Source organism: Staurois parvus, unplaced genomic scaffold, assembly GCF_062004578.1.
Source record: "Staurois parvus isolate SC_StPar_1 unplaced genomic scaffold, SC_StPar_1.0 ptg000175l, whole genome shotgun sequence".
NCBI classification, from domain to species: domain Eukaryota; kingdom Metazoa; phylum Chordata; class Amphibia; order Anura; family Ranidae; genus Staurois; species Staurois parvus.
In genome coordinates, this window is record NW_028317971.1 from 8,278,188 (window position 1) to 8,298,747 (window position 20,560).

At 42.2% G+C, this 20,560-nt stretch overlaps 1 protein-coding gene across 3 annotated transcripts in view; it reads left to right on the forward strand.

Annotated features, from left to right (window-relative positions):
• The first annotated feature begins 7,414 nt into the window (after positions 1-7,414).
• The window catches only part of TMEM209 (transmembrane protein 209), a 49,672-nt gene continuing 36,526 nt past the window's right edge, over positions 7,415-20,560 (forward strand). For all 3 annotated transcript variants that reach the window (XR_016312656.1, XM_089676911.1, XM_089676912.1), the window contains exons 1-4: positions 7,415-7,563; positions 8,291-8,432; positions 13,607-13,665; positions 20,103-20,234. Coding sequence is in view for 2 of the 3 variants with exons in the window: in XM_089676911.1 (XP_089533037.1) it covers positions 8,293-8,432; positions 13,607-13,665; positions 20,103-20,234 (331 nt within the window). In the remaining variant the exon portion in view is untranslated. The remainder of the gene's footprint in view (positions 7,564-8,290; positions 8,433-13,606; positions 13,666-20,102; positions 20,235-20,560) is intronic.

Sequence of the window (20,560 nt, forward strand, 5' to 3'; positions counted from 1 at the left end):
TTTTTTATTTTCCATGCATGTTCCCCTCAGATCTACAGCAGCTGCACTTGCAGTGCACAGTCTATTTGCCTTTAGTAAATCAACCCAACCCCATTATGTTTATCTAAGGTGTTGTGTATGTGTGCTGTCAAGGTCTCCACATCTTTGATTCTGGCATAGAGGTCCACTGAAATGATGGGTCTCTTTTTCTCCAATGGAGGGCCACCAAACAGCATGCTGCTGTCAATATATGATGGGACAGTTTTTTAGCCATTTTAGAGAGACTGGGGACGGGGGGTAGTCCCAGAAGGAAACATTTATTTTGAAAGGAATGCTTGTGTCAAGTAACCTTTGCAGCAAGTGAGAAAATGACCACCAATAAGGAATGATATGCTGGTAATGACACTATATACTGTATGTATCAAAGTGCCACGGTGACACCCCCCAGCAATGATCACTCGACATGGGATAAATTGCATGAAGAGCCGCTGGCGTTGGGAATCAAAACATAATTTTATAAGTGTTTTCCTTGTACAATATACAAATGGAACTCTTTGTAGCCTGAGACCAAATTAACTGACAGTTACTCACCTATTATCCCTTCCCATTTATACATATAGGGGTGTTTGCCCTGACTTTGTAAAGGAAGAGCATTTTAATTCATTTTTAATATTCAAAGAAAACTCCCTTCATCCATCCATGTCATCATGCTTTATTTTGCTGAGAAACACCCCCTCCCTAACATTTTTGGTCGGGGCCTTCTTGAATAGGAATGGATTATTCATGTAGCCTTCCTGCAATCCATTCACCCTTAGCTCAGGCATGCAGACAGGAGGGTGTGCTTAGCTCAGAAAATCCCTCCTCCCCTTCTGAAGACTCATGGGATGTATGACGCCATTTGCTTAGGCAAGAAACCAGGAAGTAACTGAAAAAATGTTAAAGTACATAAATGATTATATACTTTCCTATCTATTTACTAATGCTAGCAGCATAAGGATGAAAAATAGTTCATGTTGACTGAGAAAGTGAAGTTTAGCTTTAAATACTGTAATAGCATTGAGGAAGCATAGACTGTATGAGAAGTCCCTCTAGTGGGCAAATAGAAGTATGCAGTGCCTGTCCTGCATTATATTATAAAATCATAAATTAATGTATTACAAAACCCTGGACCCTGCATTCACTCTATCTGGTCTCCCACAGTACACACAACACGGAAATACAATTATTTTAGTAAACATAAACTGCTAATTACTTTTTCTCATCAGCACGTAGAGCAGTCTTGTGACTTCTATCAGTGTCCAGCAGAGCACTGATCAAAGCTTGTAGGAGGAGTTTTCATTCTCCTGTAGGAGGATGCAGAACCCCTGACCTCTGTCTGGACAGTGCTGATTGGTCCTGTGCTGATCACATGCATTCTCCCAAGAAAAGAAAAAACTGCTCTAGTAATAAACACCAAACTGAGCATGTGCAGCTTGCCCCATGAGCCTCTGTTCTATCAGAAGATATTTAGGAGACACTGGAAAAAGGGAGGATCAGACAAGACAGGATCAAACATCCTTTTTAACACAATGTGGAGGATTAGCCCCTTAGGTTCCACAGTGAGTATAACATGCATGCTTTACTGCATATACAGACTGATTTTACTGTTTAGGGTTTAGTAACACTTTAATAATTATTTGTGTTACTGTTAATATAATAAAAGTTTAAGTAAACATGGTATTTTTAGGCAAATAATAGAAAGTAAATACATTAAAACTAGGTCTTTCTAGGGACCAGTGGAACAATATACGGAAAATGGACATGATTCAAAATTATAAATGGTAAAAAAATGTTAAAACCAAATCCCAGGCACAAAAATGTTTATTTAAATATATTCCTCAATAACCACAAATGACATAAATACATTTTGTCTGCACTAAATATCTTTGCAAACCCAGATATTACATTGCAATTGTAGTAGTGACACCATCACTGTGCTGCACATAGCCTATGCAGAGAGCAGAGCTGTGGGAGGGACCAGCAGGTCCTCTCACTACAGGTTGTCTGCAGAAAACTACAGGAGGGTAGAGTACAGGACCAAGCACCCTGCACAAGGAGAGAGAGCAGGGAATGGTACAGAAATATAGAAAGCTCCTGCACAAAAGCAAGGTTTCATAGGGGATTACTGCAGAGATCTGGAAAAAATACATGATGGACACCATGAAACAAGTGAGAATACACATTCCTTTCATGTTTAGATAATATTTGCTTATCATGGAGTTCATCTTTAAGTTTTCAGCAGTTTAATTGAGATTATCAAGCAGTTCCATATCAAGATATGTATCCAAATGGTCTCACACATCATTTTTTAAACCTACCAAATGTTTCTGAATGGTCGATATATTCCAGAGGTGTAATGTCATAGTTATTAAAAAAAAAAAAGATACAAAAATGAAACCTTTAACATGATTCTGAGTTTCCTGATCTGCATAGTTGTTTTAAAGTGACACCAAATGATCTCCTTATTCTCCAAAAATAATCCATCCACTACTTAAAGTGTTAAAGTGTTACTAAACCCACACCAGTAAAATCAGTCTGTATATGCAGTAAACCATGCTTGTTATACTCACTGTGGAACCTAAGGGGTTAATCCTCTGCATTGTGTAAAAAGGCTGTTCTTCTCTTCTCTGTTCCTCCCCTTTTTCAAGTGACCACCACTTATCTCCAGACTGACCTGTAGGCATGCACATGCTCAGTTTGGTGTATATTGCTAGAGAGGTTTTTTTTTTCGTGGGAGAGTGCTTGTGATCAGCACAGGGCCAATCAGCACTGTCCAGACAGAGGTCAGAGGATTTCCATCCTCCTAGAGCAGAAAGAAAACTCCTCCTACAAGTTTTAGCTAGTGCTGGGCCGGACTCTGATAGGAGTCACAAGACTGCTCTAACTGCTGATGAGAAAAGGTATTTAGCAGTTTATATTTACTAAAATAATTGTATTTCCATGTTCTGTGTACTGTGGGAGACCAGATATAATGAATGCAGGGTCCGGGGTTTAGTAACACTTTAATGGCCCTGTAACTTCTTTTTCTTACTATGTTTTTTTGCTCCTTGTAACGTCTGCCAAGATCTCCTGAACCCCTCTTTTTTCCCCTCACTTCCATTACCTTGGAACAAGCAGTGAAGTTTAGTTGCGGTCATGTGCATTACTCTATGAACACTACAAATCTCATAGTCCATAGTGGGCCTTTTTTGTCATACTGTGTTCTGGCACTGGGCCATTGCTGCACTCTGAGCATTACTTACATTTGACCCATGCATTCTGAGTGATACTTACACCTGACTCCTGCACTCTTATGCTTTCTTATGAACATTTATTGCTATTGTTATCATGCACCAAATACTAAATATGCTACTTTCTAGCTTTACTCACTCTTTAACTCTTTGTGTTACTTACTCCTGACCTCTGGACTCTGAGCATTACTTACTTCTGCACTCTGAGCATTACTTACACCTGACCCCTGCATTCTGAGCAATACGTTTACCTGACCCCTGCACTCTGAGCGATAATTGCACCTGACCCTGCAATCTGAGCGATACTTGCACCTGACCCCTGCACTATTATGCTTTCCTATGAAGAAATGGCATAGGAGACTGGTGACATGGACAAAATAGCTGCTACACATGCAGCTATTCATGTGCACAGTACACACAACTATTATAGAAATGTTTATTGCTATTAGCATTATGCACTAGATCAGGGGTCCTCAAACTACGGCCCGCGGGTCAGATATGGCCAGCCAAAGACATTTATCTGGTCCGCCAGGCCAAAAAAAAAAAATGGCACCTGCCGGCAAATAGCTAGGCTGCTCGCTGGTTCCTCGGCCATGAGGACCCATCGAACGGCAGCCTGGAAGCCCCGGATTTCACCTGCTACAGCCAAAGTAGCAACAGGAGAGCATACCAGGTACAGTGCATTGCGGTGTCCAGTGTGTCAGAGTGCAGTGCGTTACAGAGTACAGTGCATTGTGGTGTCCAGTGTGTTAGTGTACAGTACATTGCGGTGTCCAGTGCATTACAGAGTACAGTACATTGCGGTGTCCAGTGCGTTACAGAGTACAGTGCATTGCAGTGTCCAGTGCGTTACAGAATATAGTGCATTGCGGTGTCCAGTGTGTTACAGTGTACAGTGCATTGCGGTGTCGTGCATTACAGTATACAGTGCATTGTGGTGTCCAGTGCGTTACAGAGTACAGTGCATTGCGGTGTCCAGTGCGTTACAGAGTACAATGCATTGCGGTGTCCAGTGCGTTACAGAGTACAATGCATTGTGGTGTCCAGTGCGTTACAGAGTACAATGCATTGTGGTGTCCAGTGCGTTAGAGTACAATGCATTGTGGTGTTCAGTGCGTTAGAGTACAATGCATTGTTGTGTCCAGTGCGTTACAGAGTACAATGCATTGTGGTGTCCAGTGCGTTACAGAGTACAATGCATTGTTGTGTCCAGTGCGTTACAGAGTACAATGCATTGTGGTGTCCAGTGCGTTACAGAGTACAATGCATTGTTGTGTCCAGTGCGTTACAGAGTACAATGCATTGTGGTGTTCAGTGCGTTAGAGTACAGTACATTGTGGTGTCCAGTGCGTTACAGAGTACAGTGCATTGCGGTGTCCAGTGCTTTACAAAGTACAGTACATTGCAGTGTCCAGTGCGTTAGCATACAGTGCATTTTAAATATTGTATTGTTTTTTCCTGTTTTTTTGCACTACAAATAAGATATGTGTGGTGTGCATAGGAATTCATATTTTTTTCAAACTATAGTCCGGCCCCCCAACAGTGTGAAGGTCCTTGAACTGGCCCCCCGTTTAAAAAGTTTGAGGACCCCTTCACTAGACATTTAAATACCAAATATTCTACTTTATAGCTTTACTCACTCTTTAACTATTTGTGTTGCCTACTCCTGACCTCTGGACTCTGAGCATTACGTACTCCTACACACTGAGCATTACTTACACCTGACCCCTGCACTATGAGCATTACTTACACCTGACACCTGCATTCTGAGCAATACTTACACCTGACTTTTGCACTCTGAGCGATACTTGCACCTGACCCCTGTACTCTGACGGTTACTTACACCTGACCCCTGCACTTGGACCGTTACGTGCGCCTGACCCCTGCACTCTGAACCTTACTTACACCTGACCCTTGCACTGAGCACTATAAACTTTGCATGTTATTTACTTCTGCACTCTAAGCATTATTTTTTCCTGAACTCTGAGCAATACTTACTACTGCACTCTGAGCATTACTTGCTCCAGACCCTGTAATGTACCTGGTGGTGGAGCCTGATGTGTGGAGGTAGGCTTCTCTTACAATTCCAGCTCAGGAACCCTGGTAAAGTGACAGGAGTGCCTGAGCACAGGGTGGGCACGAGTGCATGACTGGTCCTCTGTTGCAGGATGCTGGAGAGCAGTGCATGTATTGCCGAAAAGCAGGCTGTGTGTTGTCGAAGAGCAGGTGGTGCATTGCTTAAGAGCAGGCTGTGTGTTGTCGAAGAGCAGGTGGTGCATTGCTGAAGAGCAGGCTGTGTGTTGCTGAAGAGCAGGCTGTGTGTTGTCGAAGAGCAGGCAGTGCATTGCTGAAGAGCAGGCTGTGAGTTGCTAAAGAGCAGGCTGTGTGTTGTCGAAGAGCAGGTGGTGCATTGCTGGAGAGCAAGCTGTGTTGGCGGTAGACGCTGATCGCCACCATTACTAGTAAAAAAAAATTAAAATTCCAGTATATATACTGCCATTTGTAAATGCTAAAACTTTCACACAAACCAATTATTTTACACGTATTGGGATTTTTTTTTAGCAAAGACATGCCGCAGAATACATTTTGTCCTACAGTTATGAGAAAATTAGATTTTTAAAATTTTTTAATGGGCATGTTTAATAGCAAAAAGTAAAAAATATTGTCTTTTTTTCAAAACTGTTGGTCATTTTTTGTTTATAGCACAAAAAATTAAAAACGCACAGGCGATCTTATACCACTGAACAAAAGCTCTATTTGTGTGAGAAAAAAGACATACATTCGGCCGAAAATAAAATCGGCCGTTTTTCGGATCGTTAGTGGGCTATTTGTTCGGCCGTGTTTCGGTATTTTGGCAGATTTTTTTTTATCGGTAAAGTTGGAAAAAAAATCGGCCGAGTTTGCAGATCGGCCGATTTTCGCGGCAATGATGGGCAAATCGGCCGATTTTTTACCGATAAAAAATCTGCGCATGAGCAGTGACCTGCAAGAGGAAGACAAAAAGAAGAAAAAGAAGAAGAGGAAGAAGAAGAGGATGATGATGATGAAGGAGAAGAGGATGATGATGATGAAGAAGAAGAGGATGATGATGATGATGAAGAAGAAGAGGATGATGATGATGATGATGATGAAGATGATGAGGAGGATGATGATGATGATGAAGAAGAAGAGGATGATGATGATGAAAAAGAAGAGGATGATGAAGAAGAAGAAGAAGAAGAAGAAGAAGAAGAGGATGATGATGAAGAAGAAGAGGATGATGATGATGATGATGATGAAGAAGAAGAGGATGATGAAGAAGAAGAAGAGGATGATGAAGAAGAAGAGGATGATGAAGAAGAAGGGGATGATGATGATGAAGATGAGGATGATGAAGAAAGAGGAGAAGAAAATGATGATGATGATGAAGAAGAAGAGGATGATGATGAAGTAGAAAAAGAGGATGATGATGAAGAAGAGGATGATGATGATGAAGAGGATGATGATGATGAAGAGGATGATGATGATGATGATGAAGAAGAGGATGATGATGAAGAAGAAGAGGATGATGATGATGATAAAAAAGAAGAGGATGATGATGATGAAGAAGAAGAGGAAGAAGAATGAAAAATAAGAGGAATTCCAGTATAGGAAAAAGTGTCCCTGCAGAGAGCTCCGCTATTTCTTTGACAGTTCTCTGACAGTTCCTTGACATTTACAGCGGTTGCAACATTGTATCTATTTGTTTCCGAATAAACACATCTGTATCCTAAATGGATACAAATAGATACATTGTTGCAACCGCTGTAAATGTCAAGGAACTGTCAAAGAACTGTCAAAGAAATAGCAGAGCTCTCTGCAGAGACACTTTTTGCCGGCTGTAGACTGGATGAAAATCGGCCGATTTTTTTTACCATTGCTGGTAACGACGGCCGCTTGAACGACCGATTTTTCGTTTTTTAAAAGAAAAATCGGCCGTTTTTCTCCCCGTCTATGGCCTGCATCAGTTCAGTTTCACTTTAACTTCACCTCCCGCCCCACCCATGCCTCTGTCTCCTCTAGTCACATCATGGGGCAGTGACAAAACTCCACCCTTACCATCGAATAAACGGGGACCCAATCACTGACGTCACTTCCCTCGCCCTACCTGCTTACGCTAGTCTGCCTAAAGCCCGCCCCCAGGGTCACGTGATTCCGATGTCAGTCCTGTAGCTCTCTCATTGGATGTGGGGGGCTGTGGAGCGATGTAGAGCGGGCTGTTAGGTTGCTTACTGGCCGCCACATTCTGGTGAAGAGTGTCCGTTGTGTGTGGGGCGGAGTTCGGGTCAACTGGACGGTACGGCGTTATACCGGATTATAGAGAAAGAACGTGTCCGGCGTGGTGGCCGCATGTCTTTATTTGACGTGTTTGATAATGACTCCACTGCTGTCACCATTGTGCCCGAACGTGTGTAAGGGGAGGGCGGCACTCCGGTCCGTGTTCTCTGCTCACATGTGGTCAGCCGGGACTCCTCACATGAGGGAAGCCATGAGATGGGGCGGTGTGTGTCTAGATCTGCCATAGCAGAGGAGGACCCCGGGTATAAGGCTGTGTGATGGGTGTAGAGGGGGATAGTTCTCCCACAGGGGCTGTGGAGGTCTATGACGAGCGATCAGGGTACGCATGAGGTCTATGACGAGCGCTCGGGCTACGCATGAGGTCTATGACGAGCGCTCGGGCTACGCATGAGGTCTATGACGAGCGCTCGGGCTACGCATGAGGTCTATGGCGAGCGCTCGGGCTACGCATGAGGTCTATGACGAGCGCTCGGGCTACGCATGAGGTCTATGACGAGCGCTCGGGCTACGCATGAGGTCTATGGCGAGCGCTCGGGCTACGCATGAGGTCTATGGCGAGCGCTCGGGCTACGCATGAGGTCTATGACGAGCGATCGGGCTACGCCTGAGGTCTATGACGAGCGATCGGGCTACGCCTGAGGTCTATGACGAGCGATCGGGCTACGCATGAGGTCTATGACGAGCGATCAGGATACATATAAAGTCATGTTCATCTCTTCCTCCAGGAATGAAGACAGAGGAACAGAACCTGAACATGTCATTTATTGACACCACCATCAAGATGAGGAAACAGGCCAGCTCCAGGAAGTTTGTCCTGGCTAGTGGGGTCCTCAATGTGTCTCTGGCTGGGATTATTTACACTGAGATGTGAGTATCATGGCTCTCCTTCATTAACCCCTTCACGCCTAAGGGTAAAACAAATCTTAAAGCCCAAGTAAAATTTTACACCTTTGACATGTGTTAGTAAAACCGTAAATATCACCACAGCTTCTTTGTACATCCAGGTAGATTATACCTTGTATTTTTTCAAGACAAATTGGGCTTTCATTTGGTGGTAAATGGTAATGGATATCTCCTGATTTTTTTATCAAAGGAAAACCTGGCCCAAAATAGTAACAAAAAATATATTTTTTTATTTAGCTGTGTTTCTTGTTACTACCATAACCTACCATCAAAGAACAACCCAAAATAAATTTTCCAGCTCTTGACGATCGCAGTGATGCCATATATGTGTAGGTTTTTTTTTTTCTCCCGGAACTACAGCCCAGAAACAGTAGTGCACGTTTTGTTTTTTTACCTAAAACACAGTGACACGAACTGATACCAATTTGAAAAACGTAATCCTGACCCTTGACCTAAACACCAACCCTGGCACTGAACTAGATCAAATTTTTGATCTAGGTATTTTTTCATATTTATCTTCTTTTTTTTTTTTCCCTCTCTGCCAGGAGAGAGACAGATACAATGTGTCTCTCCTTCATTCAGAGAGAGAAAAAAACCAATGTGGGCGGGCTTCACAGTGACTGTTCACTGTTTATAGCCAGTTAGAGGCTGTCACAGCAATCATGTGACCTGGAATCGGGAGTCTCTTGTTAGAACGGGACCTGGGGCTCTGTGAAACACTGTCTTTGTGCTGCGGGTGCGTTCTCAGCACAAAGACAGACACAAGTATGCGGCCCCACGGAAAAAAGCCCAGTTCTGTGAGGCTGCATATTTGTGTAACGTTAGCATGAAGGGTTAAAGAGCCCACAACTTTTTCCAACTAATCACACAGGACTTAAGTGTTTGCCTCCCACCCACACTTCATGTACGGGGGGGGGGGGGGGGGGTTGTGCAGTCAGGCTTGGCGACATACCCATATTTTGCCACCTGGCTGCCGGTTTTGGAGCGCATGTGTGCTTGCCCCCTGCTGACCTGTGCTCTGATTGGTCAGGTTGCAGCCAATTAATTTGTCTGAACCCTGATTGGGTCTGTTCAATGGGAGATGGCAGGATTACCAGTTACAGATCAGGGGTGTGGGAAAAAGCTACATGTCCAGGGACTAAATTAGGGCCCCAATCTATTTGTCCCTCACGACAATCTACTTGTCCAGATATTTTGCCACCTGGCTTCCGGTTTTGGAGCATATGTGCACTTGCCCCCTGCTGACCTGTGCTGTGATTGGTCTGGTTGCAGTTAATGAATTTGTCTGAAACCTGCTGATTGGCTGTGTCCAATTACTGCATGGCATTTTGTGTTTACAATTACACAGAACAGCAATCTGGCTGTTCTCTCCGAAAAAGCAAGGCGGAAAAAACAGCCAGATCTGTGAGTAAAAGCAGCACACTTTAACCTCTTTCCGTCCAGTACATGCACACAAATGGCTGGACGGGAGCAGCGCTGAGTCGAGTGGATGTTTTCCTGTGGAACACAGATCGCTGTACTAGGCTGCTGTGGGCAGCCCCAGTACCATATAGTCGCTGATCACATGTACAGTAATAAATAAAATGTCATTTTGTGGAATAATTTTTTATTACTGTGAGCTCTATGATCAATCACAGAGTACAAGGCCATTCACAGCAGCCTTGTAGCATGTCATAAGCTGTGACCATTCACAGCTCTCACAGTATTTCTCAATGGCTGCAGGAATGCAGCCAGAGAGGGTGAGAAATGACTGCTTTTAAGCCATGATGGCTGTAAAACTAATCAGTGTAGAAAATAAAATCCTGATCACCCCTCACAAGTAGTACAGTGTTACTATGGTGACACTAATGCTAGGGTGACGGTAGGTAAAAAAAACCCAAATACATTAAAAAAATTATATATTTTTTTCTATGTACTGGTATCATAATCACTATAAGTTGGGGATCACCACCATTACAAGTATAGTGTCTGTAGCTGCATAAATTTCAGTGTATTTATACCATAGTTTGTAGTTGGACAAACCCGCCCAGCCCTTTCTTCAGTTACACAATACAGAAGGAGTGTGCAAATAGGAAGAGAGGTTGTCCTGAAAGCATGCTAATTGAGTGTTTGACCATAAACTTCAGACCTGGATAGGCATGTTGATAATGTCGAGCAACTGCTGAGGTCAAAACTCAAGAAAAAAAAAAGGGAGGAAGGGGGGGTCCTCTGAGCTATAGAGAAGAGGGAGCCAAAGAACTCAAGAAAAGGTACCGAGGGAGGTGACGTAGAGGAGGAAAGATAAAGGAGGAGGGGTTTCTCGCCATGGGGGAATTCGGACACTGGTCCGCCTCAAGAATGATTGGGTTGGGAGATGGCAGGATTACCAGTTACAGTTCAGGGGTTTGGAAAAAACTACTTGTCCCGGGGCTAAATCGGGGCCTCAATCTACTTGTCCTTCATGACAATCTACTTGTCCAGATAAAAAAAAAAAAAAAAGGGGGGGGGGGGAGAAAGACCTTGCAGTGTGATGAACAACGATTGGCTGCTCATCAGGAAAGGGTGGGTCAGGGCTTATATTTTATTCCTTTCGCTGCCAGTTTCGTTTTTGCGTTTTCACTGCCTGAGCCGTTTTTTGCATGATAAAAAATCATTTTAGGCCTGAAGATTACATAAATTCCCAAACATGTATTTTCTGAAAGCAGACCCTAGAGAATAAAATAGTACATGTCGCATGATTTTACAGCAAAATTTTAGTAAAAAATACAAGTAAGTTAACTTTAGGGCACAAAAGTAATACATTACCCTATTTTTTTGTAAAATATAAAAGTTGAGGTTGCAGCAAGTAATTAGATATCCAACTTGTCAAACCTTAAATTTTTGTGTGCTCGTGAAATGGTGACAAACTTCAGTACTCTATATTTTCTAGAGGTCTACACTTTTAAAGCTCCTTATAGGTCACCAGTTTAGTGTTACGGAAGAGGACTGGGCTAGAATTATTGCTCTAATTCTGGCGTGCGCGGCGATATGTGACGTGTATCGCAATCTACGGTTCATGCATAGGTGCTCCAGCATGTGCTTTTACGTTTGTACATGCATATATGTGGGGGTGGGGGCCTCAATATTTTTTTTGGGGGGGGGGGGGATGGTATGTGCTTGGGTTTAACTAATTTGTTAGAAAAAAAAGAAAAAAAAAAGTCTTTTTATTGTATGTGATGATTTTTGGTGACATGTTCTCTTTGAGACATTCAAGGTCTAAAATACCCTGCATGTCTCCCTTTTGCTCCACTGAATGTAATGTAGTGCACATTGCACCATATTACATTTGTACCTGGGGATTGCATTACAATCTCTCAACGGGGACCCGAAAGTGACATCGTAACGTCACTTCCGGGTCAGCACAAGAAAGGGAGGGGAGCGGACTTGTTCGCACTTCTCCCTAGCCGACAGCAAGCCGGGCCCGCAGATGTGCAAGTGGAGCCCAGGAAACCTCACGGGGGGGGGTGCACAGAGGCTGGTACTGCGTGCAAGTAATTGTGGGCAGCGCTGCCGCTGAATGCTTCCACCTGACAGGTGAGCCCGCTTCTTGCCCACAGCAGGGCTAAAGTTAGAAAAAAACTACCCACTCGGCGCCCGGAACTACATGTCATGGGCGATGGGAATTCAACATCACTGCAGATGGACCAGTCGTGTTGGAAATCTAGAGACTGGTTGCTGGTGGAGCCAGGGCTGCCAAATCGACAGAAACTGGTTGTGTTTGTCTTCCAATACCGCCATTAGCTTTTCATTAATGAAAATGCCCTGTATTTTGGATTTCACTTCCTCAAAGTGTCGGAGATTTCCTTGCCCATGCTCTGGTTTGTCTAGTTGCCATAAAGATGAAGTCTCAGTATCCTAGACTTGCATGGTATCTCTTGCAACAGTCTATGAAGCAGAGCTTCACACAGGTTTTCCTGCAAGTTGAAGTGTAATCGAATGAATCCAATTATATTCCCTAGTCCACAAGTGGTAGGCCGTTGGGCAGGACCATCAAATATGAAACTTTGTTCCTGTGTTTGCACACTCTCTGAAGCAAAGGGGGTTATACCCAGGAACATACTTGGCTTTGAGCACAGGGGCAAAATACCAACGGGTGAGACCCTTGTATAAATTTTCCAATGCCTGAATATTCCAGTGGCATTTTGAAGTGGCCTGCCAGATCAGTATCCGATCCTCCACTGAGAGATTTTTTTTTAAGGACTCAAGACCATTGGGCAGAGTAAGAAGACCTTTAAATAGTCCAGCAGGGGTTTAAAATAAACCTTGATTCAGCTAGTTTCAGTTCTCCTCTCCTCTGTGAAGCTGTCCTCTGCAGTAAGTCTTTTCTGCCACTAGATGTCCTCAGTCTTCTGAATGACACTTGGCATCTTTCTCATAGCTATAAAAAATGTCAGGTGATTTTTGTTTAAGATCTGAAGTCAGTTGCATTGTTTGCTATTAGCCCATCTATGCAGCTGAGTAAAGATCAGTTAAAAATAAAAATACCTTTGCATGCATTGTCTTTTTATACATGTATATTACATAATGAGGTTAATTAACTAAAATTGGAGAGTGCAACATCTGGTGCAGCTCTGCACAGAAACCAATCAGCTTCTAGGTTTTATTGCCAAAGCTTAATTGAACAAACTGAAGTTAGAAGCTGATTGGCTGCCACAGCTGTACCAGATTTTGCACACTCCAGTTTTAGTAAATCAACCCAAATATTTTATCTCTGCACAGTGTTTTTAACCTGCAGAGGCCAATTGACTGCATAGTGTATTTTATTCAAAAGGTGAATTTACACTTGATGGTGACCTGTGGTATTCACCAGTGCATGCAGGAATCTCCTGTTAACCCAGATCTGATCTGAAAAGTTTACATGTCTGGATGCTTTGTTTTTTTTATTCCTTCTGTAGTTTTCTATCATCTTGACCTGAAGTGCTTATTATACAGGATTTATATAGCACCGACAGTTTCCTCAGCACTTTACAATATAAAGGGAGACAATACGGCAACAATACAGTTTAATACAAGAGGGTTAGGAGGGCCTGGGAGCTTACAATCTAAGAATAACAAACTGTTATTTATTGCCATGTTGTAACATTCCAAAATGAATTTAGGTTACTTTTTCTTTTCCTCAGGACTGGTAAAACAATTGGAACATATTTTAATATTCCAGACTGGCCATTCTGGTATTTTGGTAAGTTAGAAATCTTTCAATAATACCTCATTTTCTTTTCATGGTAAGTTGTGAGGAAGCTCAGCCTAATGAAACATGATATTGGTTTAAAGTGAACCATATAGGGGTTTTGTATACAGTGTGTATATATAGTGGTAGTGATGGGCCCTGCCACAGTGTGTGGGAGAAGGTGGTGTGCATGGTATTTGCATCAGGGCAGAGTGTGAGGCTCCAGAGTGTTTTTAAATGGAGAAGACTTGCTTGTCAGGGTTGTCTGGGTTTTGGTGGTCTCAAATCTGGGTCTGAAAGTTGCAGGTTTTAAAGTGTCTTGGGAGGGACAAAACCTTTAGTCCTGTGTTTTTGGGTTTTGTTAGAGGCCTGTGGGCTGTGTGGGAGTGCATGCTTGTTGTGGGCTGGGCTTGGGCATGGCTCGGGCTCCCATTTTGGAAACATAACTGTGTGCTTCAGCTGGGAGAGACATACATTGCTTCCAGGGGCACTGCGCCCTTTGAGGGTTTTCCTGGCCTGTGGGACTGGGAATGCCGGTACAACTTGGTCTGGGAGGGCTAGGGCTGAGTGAGCTTGAAGAGAACCAGGTGGCTTAGCAGTTTTCATTTTGTTTGTTGATAATGCTTTGTGGAGCTGAAATTCTTGCGTAGGAGAAATACTGACATAAGAGACTATTTTCTTTTATTGTTAAAATACAAACTTACCCTTTAAACAAAGCTTAAATAATTCCCATTTTTTTGCAGGTAAAATAATGTGCATTTACTATTTTTTGTTTTAGAGGTCTGGAAAGCATTGCACCAGCAGATCGCTGGTGCCATGCAAGTCTCCTGCAGACTCCGTGTAATCTGTCTGCCCGTGCATCGTACTGACAGGAAGAATTACTGAATTACCAGAGAGCTCAACAGCTATGTGGTAGTTCATTGAGAACTACAAGCAGACACCTGCAAATGTTACTTGTAGTTTATTGATTTCACAGAAATCTGAGAATCAAGGATGTGGCCGTGTGGGCGGAGCCCTGCACAACCTTGCTCTTTGAATTGTTGTAGTGAGTATGGGGAGATTATTGTGGCAGCAAGTATGGGGAGATTATTCCCAGCTCGCTGCCACAAGGGGGTGTTGAGGGGTTTGATGCTAAAAAAGTTACACCCTGTATATGGGTGTAACATGCTTAGCAAAATGATCTTATCCTTTTAAGGGTGGACTAGAAAGCCTTTAATCTGCAATTCAAGCTGACATAAATCGGTAAAAGCTCATCTACCACATGCCCCAAGTCACAATACGTACACAGACTGGTCAGGACAGTACAACATCGGGCATGTAACACGATCCTCTATGTGCAAAGCAACTGACTTCTACATTTTATGGTAGATGTGGGTACCCCATAAATCTGTATTGTAGGTTTGTCTCCCAGCATTACCTTTTTTTAGGTTCTCCTAACCTGCTTTTTGGAACAACTGCTCAAATTGTACACTTCTTTATAAGCTTGAAGCCAAGCATTGTGCTTTATTTATTAATAATAAATACCATTTTCACAATTTGAACCAAAATATTTTTGAGTGGTTTATAAATTTACCATTTGGATAAATTAAACTTGTCCCTAACCTGGGAGGTTCATACTTGTTATGGAAATTTCTGGCTGAGACACTGAAAATAAGTTAACTCTGCAATTACAGTTTGGGGGGGAGAGAACTTCTAGCAAAGTTGCGTCTGTGTGTGAGATAAAGATTACGGAGCACATTTCAACATTTAAAGCAATATGGAGTCTCTTGTTCTTAAATGATCAATACAGTGAAAGTCAATGACAATGCTTCACTGTTAGTCCTTTTGACTTGCATAGGTTAATATGAACATCGGTCTCCTGCAGGAAACATTTCCTCAGTTTTCACTTCCCCTGTGATCTGACTACACAATTGTAACTTTGTATCAATTTACAAATTTGAGACAGGGGCTTATCTATGTCAGATATGTGTGATCACAGCTGACAACTGTACAGGGATCAGGATGACTAGGAATAAATGCCAATCATTTTATAATGCAAGAACAAAGTTGGCTACGTACTGCTGGGGAGAAATTTGTTGTGGTAGTTCTGTGATTTCTGATACACATTTCTGTAGGCGCTAGTTGTACATTAATTAGCAAGTACAGTCATTGCCAAAAATATTGACACCTCTCAATTTCTATCAGATAATGCACCACTTTGCCCAGAAAATGGTCAATTACAAATGTTTAGGCATTCTCATGTTTATTTCTTTTGCTTGTATTGGTATGACACAAAAAAGTGGAGAAACAAATCCAAATCTGACACGCAAAATTCCAGAAATGGACTAGACAAAATGACTGGAACCTTGAATTTAATATTTGGTAGCACACCCCCTTGGAAAATATAACTGAAATCAATTGCTTCCTGTAACCGTCAATGAGTTTCTTACACCTCTCTATTGGAATTTTAGATCACTCTTCTTTTGCCAACTGCTCCAGGTCTCTCAGATTGGAAGGGTTTCTTTTCCCAACTGTTGTTTTGAGATCTCTCCCCTCCACAGGTGCTCTATGGGATTAAGAGCTGGACTCCTTGGCCAGTTCAGTACTCTCCAGTGCCTTGTCTGAAACCATTTCTGGGTGCTTTTTGACATGTGCTTTGGGTCATTGTCCTGCTGTATGACCTCTGACAAACCCAACTTTCTGACACCAGGCCCTACATTGCAACCCAAAATTCTTTGGTAGTGCTCAAATTTCATAATGCCATGCACACGGTAAAGACATCATGTGCCTGAAGCAGTAAAGCGATCCCAAAACATCAGTGAACCTCCACTATGTTTGACTGTAGGGACTGTATTATTTTCTTTAAAGGCCTCATTGCTTTTTCTGAAACCAGTAGAATGATGGGCTTTACCAAAAAGCCGTAATTTTGTTTAGTCTGCCCACAGCACATTCTCCCAAAAGGATTTTGGCTTCCTCAGGTAAGTTTTGGCAAACTCCAGTCTGGCGTTTTATGTTTCTTTGTCAGCAGTGGGGTCCTCCTGGGTTTCCTACCATAGTGTCCCTTTTCATTCAGATGGCGAGCTGACACAGTTGTACCTTTTTGCCTGAAGGTCAGCTTGACTTTGTCTGGAAGTTGATCAAGGTTTTTTAGCCACCATTTGAACACTCCTTTGTTGCAATCTTTGATCAGTATTTCTTTTGTCCATGTCCCTGGAGATTAGCTACAATGCCATGGGCTGTAAACATCCTGACAATGGTGTCCGTTTATGACACAGAGAATAGGTGCGATTCAACGGATCTCCGCTATTCTCTGGTCATTCACAGTTTGACACTCAGGAGATCATGTCAGCCCTTCACTGGAGATCTGTGTTCTCCCTCCAGATTCTCCAGCCCAGAGCTGGAGAATCAGAGGGACCGCAAACTAAGCAGAGATAATTTACCTCTGCTTAGTAAACTGACCTTTTACTGTAATCTCACGAGATTATAGTAAAATCAGCTATTTTCCAGAGTTTGTAGACCGTTCTCCAGCGTTTGGAGACCGTTCTCCCTTCGTTCGGAGAACTGCTTGAACTGCATTCACAGGAGAACTGTGTTCTCCGAGAATGCAGGAGAACTGAGCAGCGCTCTATTACCGCTGGTTCATAAACGGACACCAGTGTTGCGCACAGTGGACGTGGGAACATTAAGATCTCTGAAGATGGACTTGTAACCTTGAGATTGTCCATGCTTTTCCACAATTTTTGTCCTCAAATCCTCACTTTTTTTTTGTTTTGTTTTGCTGCTCTTTTTCTCTTCTCCATGCAGTGCACAGACACATCAGAAAGGTTGAGTAAATTTTGCACAATTTTAACTGGTTGCTGGTGTGATCTCTACACCCTGTTCCAAATTATTATGCAAATTATATTTTTCTAATTTACCTAAATAATTGATGTAAAGAACAGTCAGCATAATTCTCATGTTATCAACTATTAAGAGTACAATTCAAATTTTATTGAACAAACCACCTAATAACAGTATTTTTTTTAAACATAATACACTTACAATGCACTGTTCCAAATTATTTCGCACAGTAAGTTTCAAAACACTTTATAGGTTGTAAAGAACTGAAAATTGTCATTTGTTGTGTTTGTAGCATATTTACTGAAATCAAAAGCTATTTCAATCAAACTTTTAACAACATTTTAACTTTTTAAACATTTTAACAAGTCACGTTGCATTGTAACATAGGACCCCTTATTTGATAGCAGCTTTACAAGTCTTGCATCCATTGAACTTGTGAGTTTTTGGACAGTTTCTGCTTGAATTTGTTTGCAAGATGTCAGAATAGCCTCCCAGAGCTGCTGTTTGGATGTAAACTGCCTCCCACCCTCATAGATCTTTTGCTTGAGGATGCTCCAAAGGTTCTCAATAGGATTGAGGTCAGGGGAGGATGGAGGCCACACCATGACTTTCTCTCCTTTTATCCCTATAGCAGCCATTCATGCAGAGGTATTCTTTGCAGCATGAGATGGTGCATTGCCATGCATGAAGATGATTTTATTACGGAACGCATAGTTCTTCCTTCTGTACCAGGGAAGAAAGTAGTCAGTCATAAACTTCACATACTTTGCAGAGGTCATCTTTACACCTTCAGGGACCCTAAAGGGGTCAACCAGCTCTGTTCCCTTGATTCCAGCCCAAAACATGACTCCACCACCGCCTTGCTGACGTCGCAGCCTTGTTGGAACAGGGTGGCCGTCCACCAACCATCCACTACTCCATCCATCTGGACCATCCAAGGTTGCACGGCACTCTTCAGTGAACAGGACTGTTTGAAAATTAGTCTTCATGTATTTTTCTGCCCAATGCAGCCATTTCTGCTTGTGAGCATTGGTTAGTGGTGGCCGAATAGAAGGTTTATGCACAGTTGCAAGACTCTGGAGGACTCTACACCTTGATGTCCGTGGGACTCCCAGAGGCACAAGCAGCTTCAAATATCTGTTTGCTGCTATGTAATGGTATTTTAGCAGCTGCTCTCTTGATCCGATGCATGGATCTGGCAGAAATCTTCCTCAATGTGCCTTTATCTGCACGAACCCGTCTGTGCTCTGAATCGGCCACAAATCTCTTAATAGTGCGATGATCACGCATACGTTTTCGTGAAATATCTAATGTTTTCATACCTTGTCCAAGGCATTGAACTATTTCACTCTTTTCGGCAGCAGAGAGATCCTTTTTCTTCCCCATATTGCTTGAAAATGGTGCTCTGCTTAATAATGTGGAACACCGTCCTTTAGTAGTTTTTCCTTAAATTGGGCTCACCTGCCAGTCTAATTATCACAGGTGTCCGAGATTGTTTTCAGTGATCAAAAGAGCCCTGACACACAATGCCATCCATGAGTTAAAATGAAAACAAAATATTTCATCTTTGTGACACTTAAATAGAATTTGCATAATAATTTGGAACACGTTGTATATTGTCAGCACCTGTTCATTAATGCAGGTTAGTTTATTTACAAACTACAGAAACATCACAAACTTGCAATGCAATTATTTCTTACAATTTTGAGAAGGTGCCAATAATTCTGTCCAATCTATTTTTGTAGTTTTGTGTGGAATGTCAGATTTGGCTTTTTGTTTCTCAATATTTTTTTTTTGTCATACCAATACAAGCAAAAGAAATAACCATAAGAATGCCTAAACATTTGTAATTGCAACAATTTTCTGGGTGAAGTGGTGCATTATCTGACAGAAATGCAGGGTGCCAATATTTTTGGCCATGACTGTATAAACTTTAAACATATCTGACAATAACTTCAAGGTAATTAATTTTGTGCATATTTCTTTATTAGCTCAATCTAAATTGCACAGGGGAGTGACCTGCTTTCTTTGAGCAAATTTTGTAAACTTGCAGTATTGGCCCTAGTTCACACTGATGCAGTGCGGCACATTGCGTGTGATTCGTACAGGAACTGCACTCTGTTCCTGTGCAAATCACATGCAATTTCTGTGCTTTGCAATTTGAGGCATACATCTGCACCAAAATAGTGCAGGACTTTTTTTTTTTTTATCTGTACCAGATTTGGATTGCATGGGTATTCACACCCATGCAATCTGATTCTGCACATTGTACTGCATTTTGTGAACATATTTGTTGGGGTGGTGTTAACTTAAAATACACACCCACAATGGTTCACATGAACATGGTGCAATTAAGATGCGATTCAGAAATCGCACAGAAACCGGTGCAAATTTTGCACCGCATCAGTGTGAACCTGGGTTGAATGTATTTTAGACACCAGAATATGTCAGAGCATTCCCATAGCCTTACTATAAAGTGCTTCAAAGTTTTTCTAGAAGACAATATTTACACTTATGTATGGTTTGTTTGTTGAGAAGGTGCAACTTTTCTTTTTTTTTTTTTTTTAAATGTTGAAGCTGAATATTTATCTGTCAATCACTGACCTTTCAACTGTGTTTTCTTGCACCAGAACTAGTTCTCGCTTTACTGTTTAGTGTGAACGCTTTGTTTGAATTTTGGAGATACTTCAAATACACAGTGACATCATCATGCGTTGCATTGAGCCCTTCCCAGCAGAAGCTTTTGGGCGTACCAAAGTCATGTAAGTCTTTGCTATACCCATAACAATGCTTTATGTAGATAATCTCTTAATATTGGTGTTTTTTAAATACAGAACTTTGCTGTGATTAAAAAAAAAGTTCCGTATACTTGGCTCCCCTCCAGGGATGTGACAAAAAGCCTGCTTGCGACTTCATTTTGTGGCATAAAGTTCTGCTTTCAAGTACAAGTTAATATTCTCTGTGTAGGACCCCACACAGACTGCAGACCTGTTTCCCACTGGCTGGCTTACAAGCAGAACTAGAAGTACTATAATGGGAGAACCAAGGTGACTCTCATTCATCTCTTTAAATTTGAAGTTGTGCACTG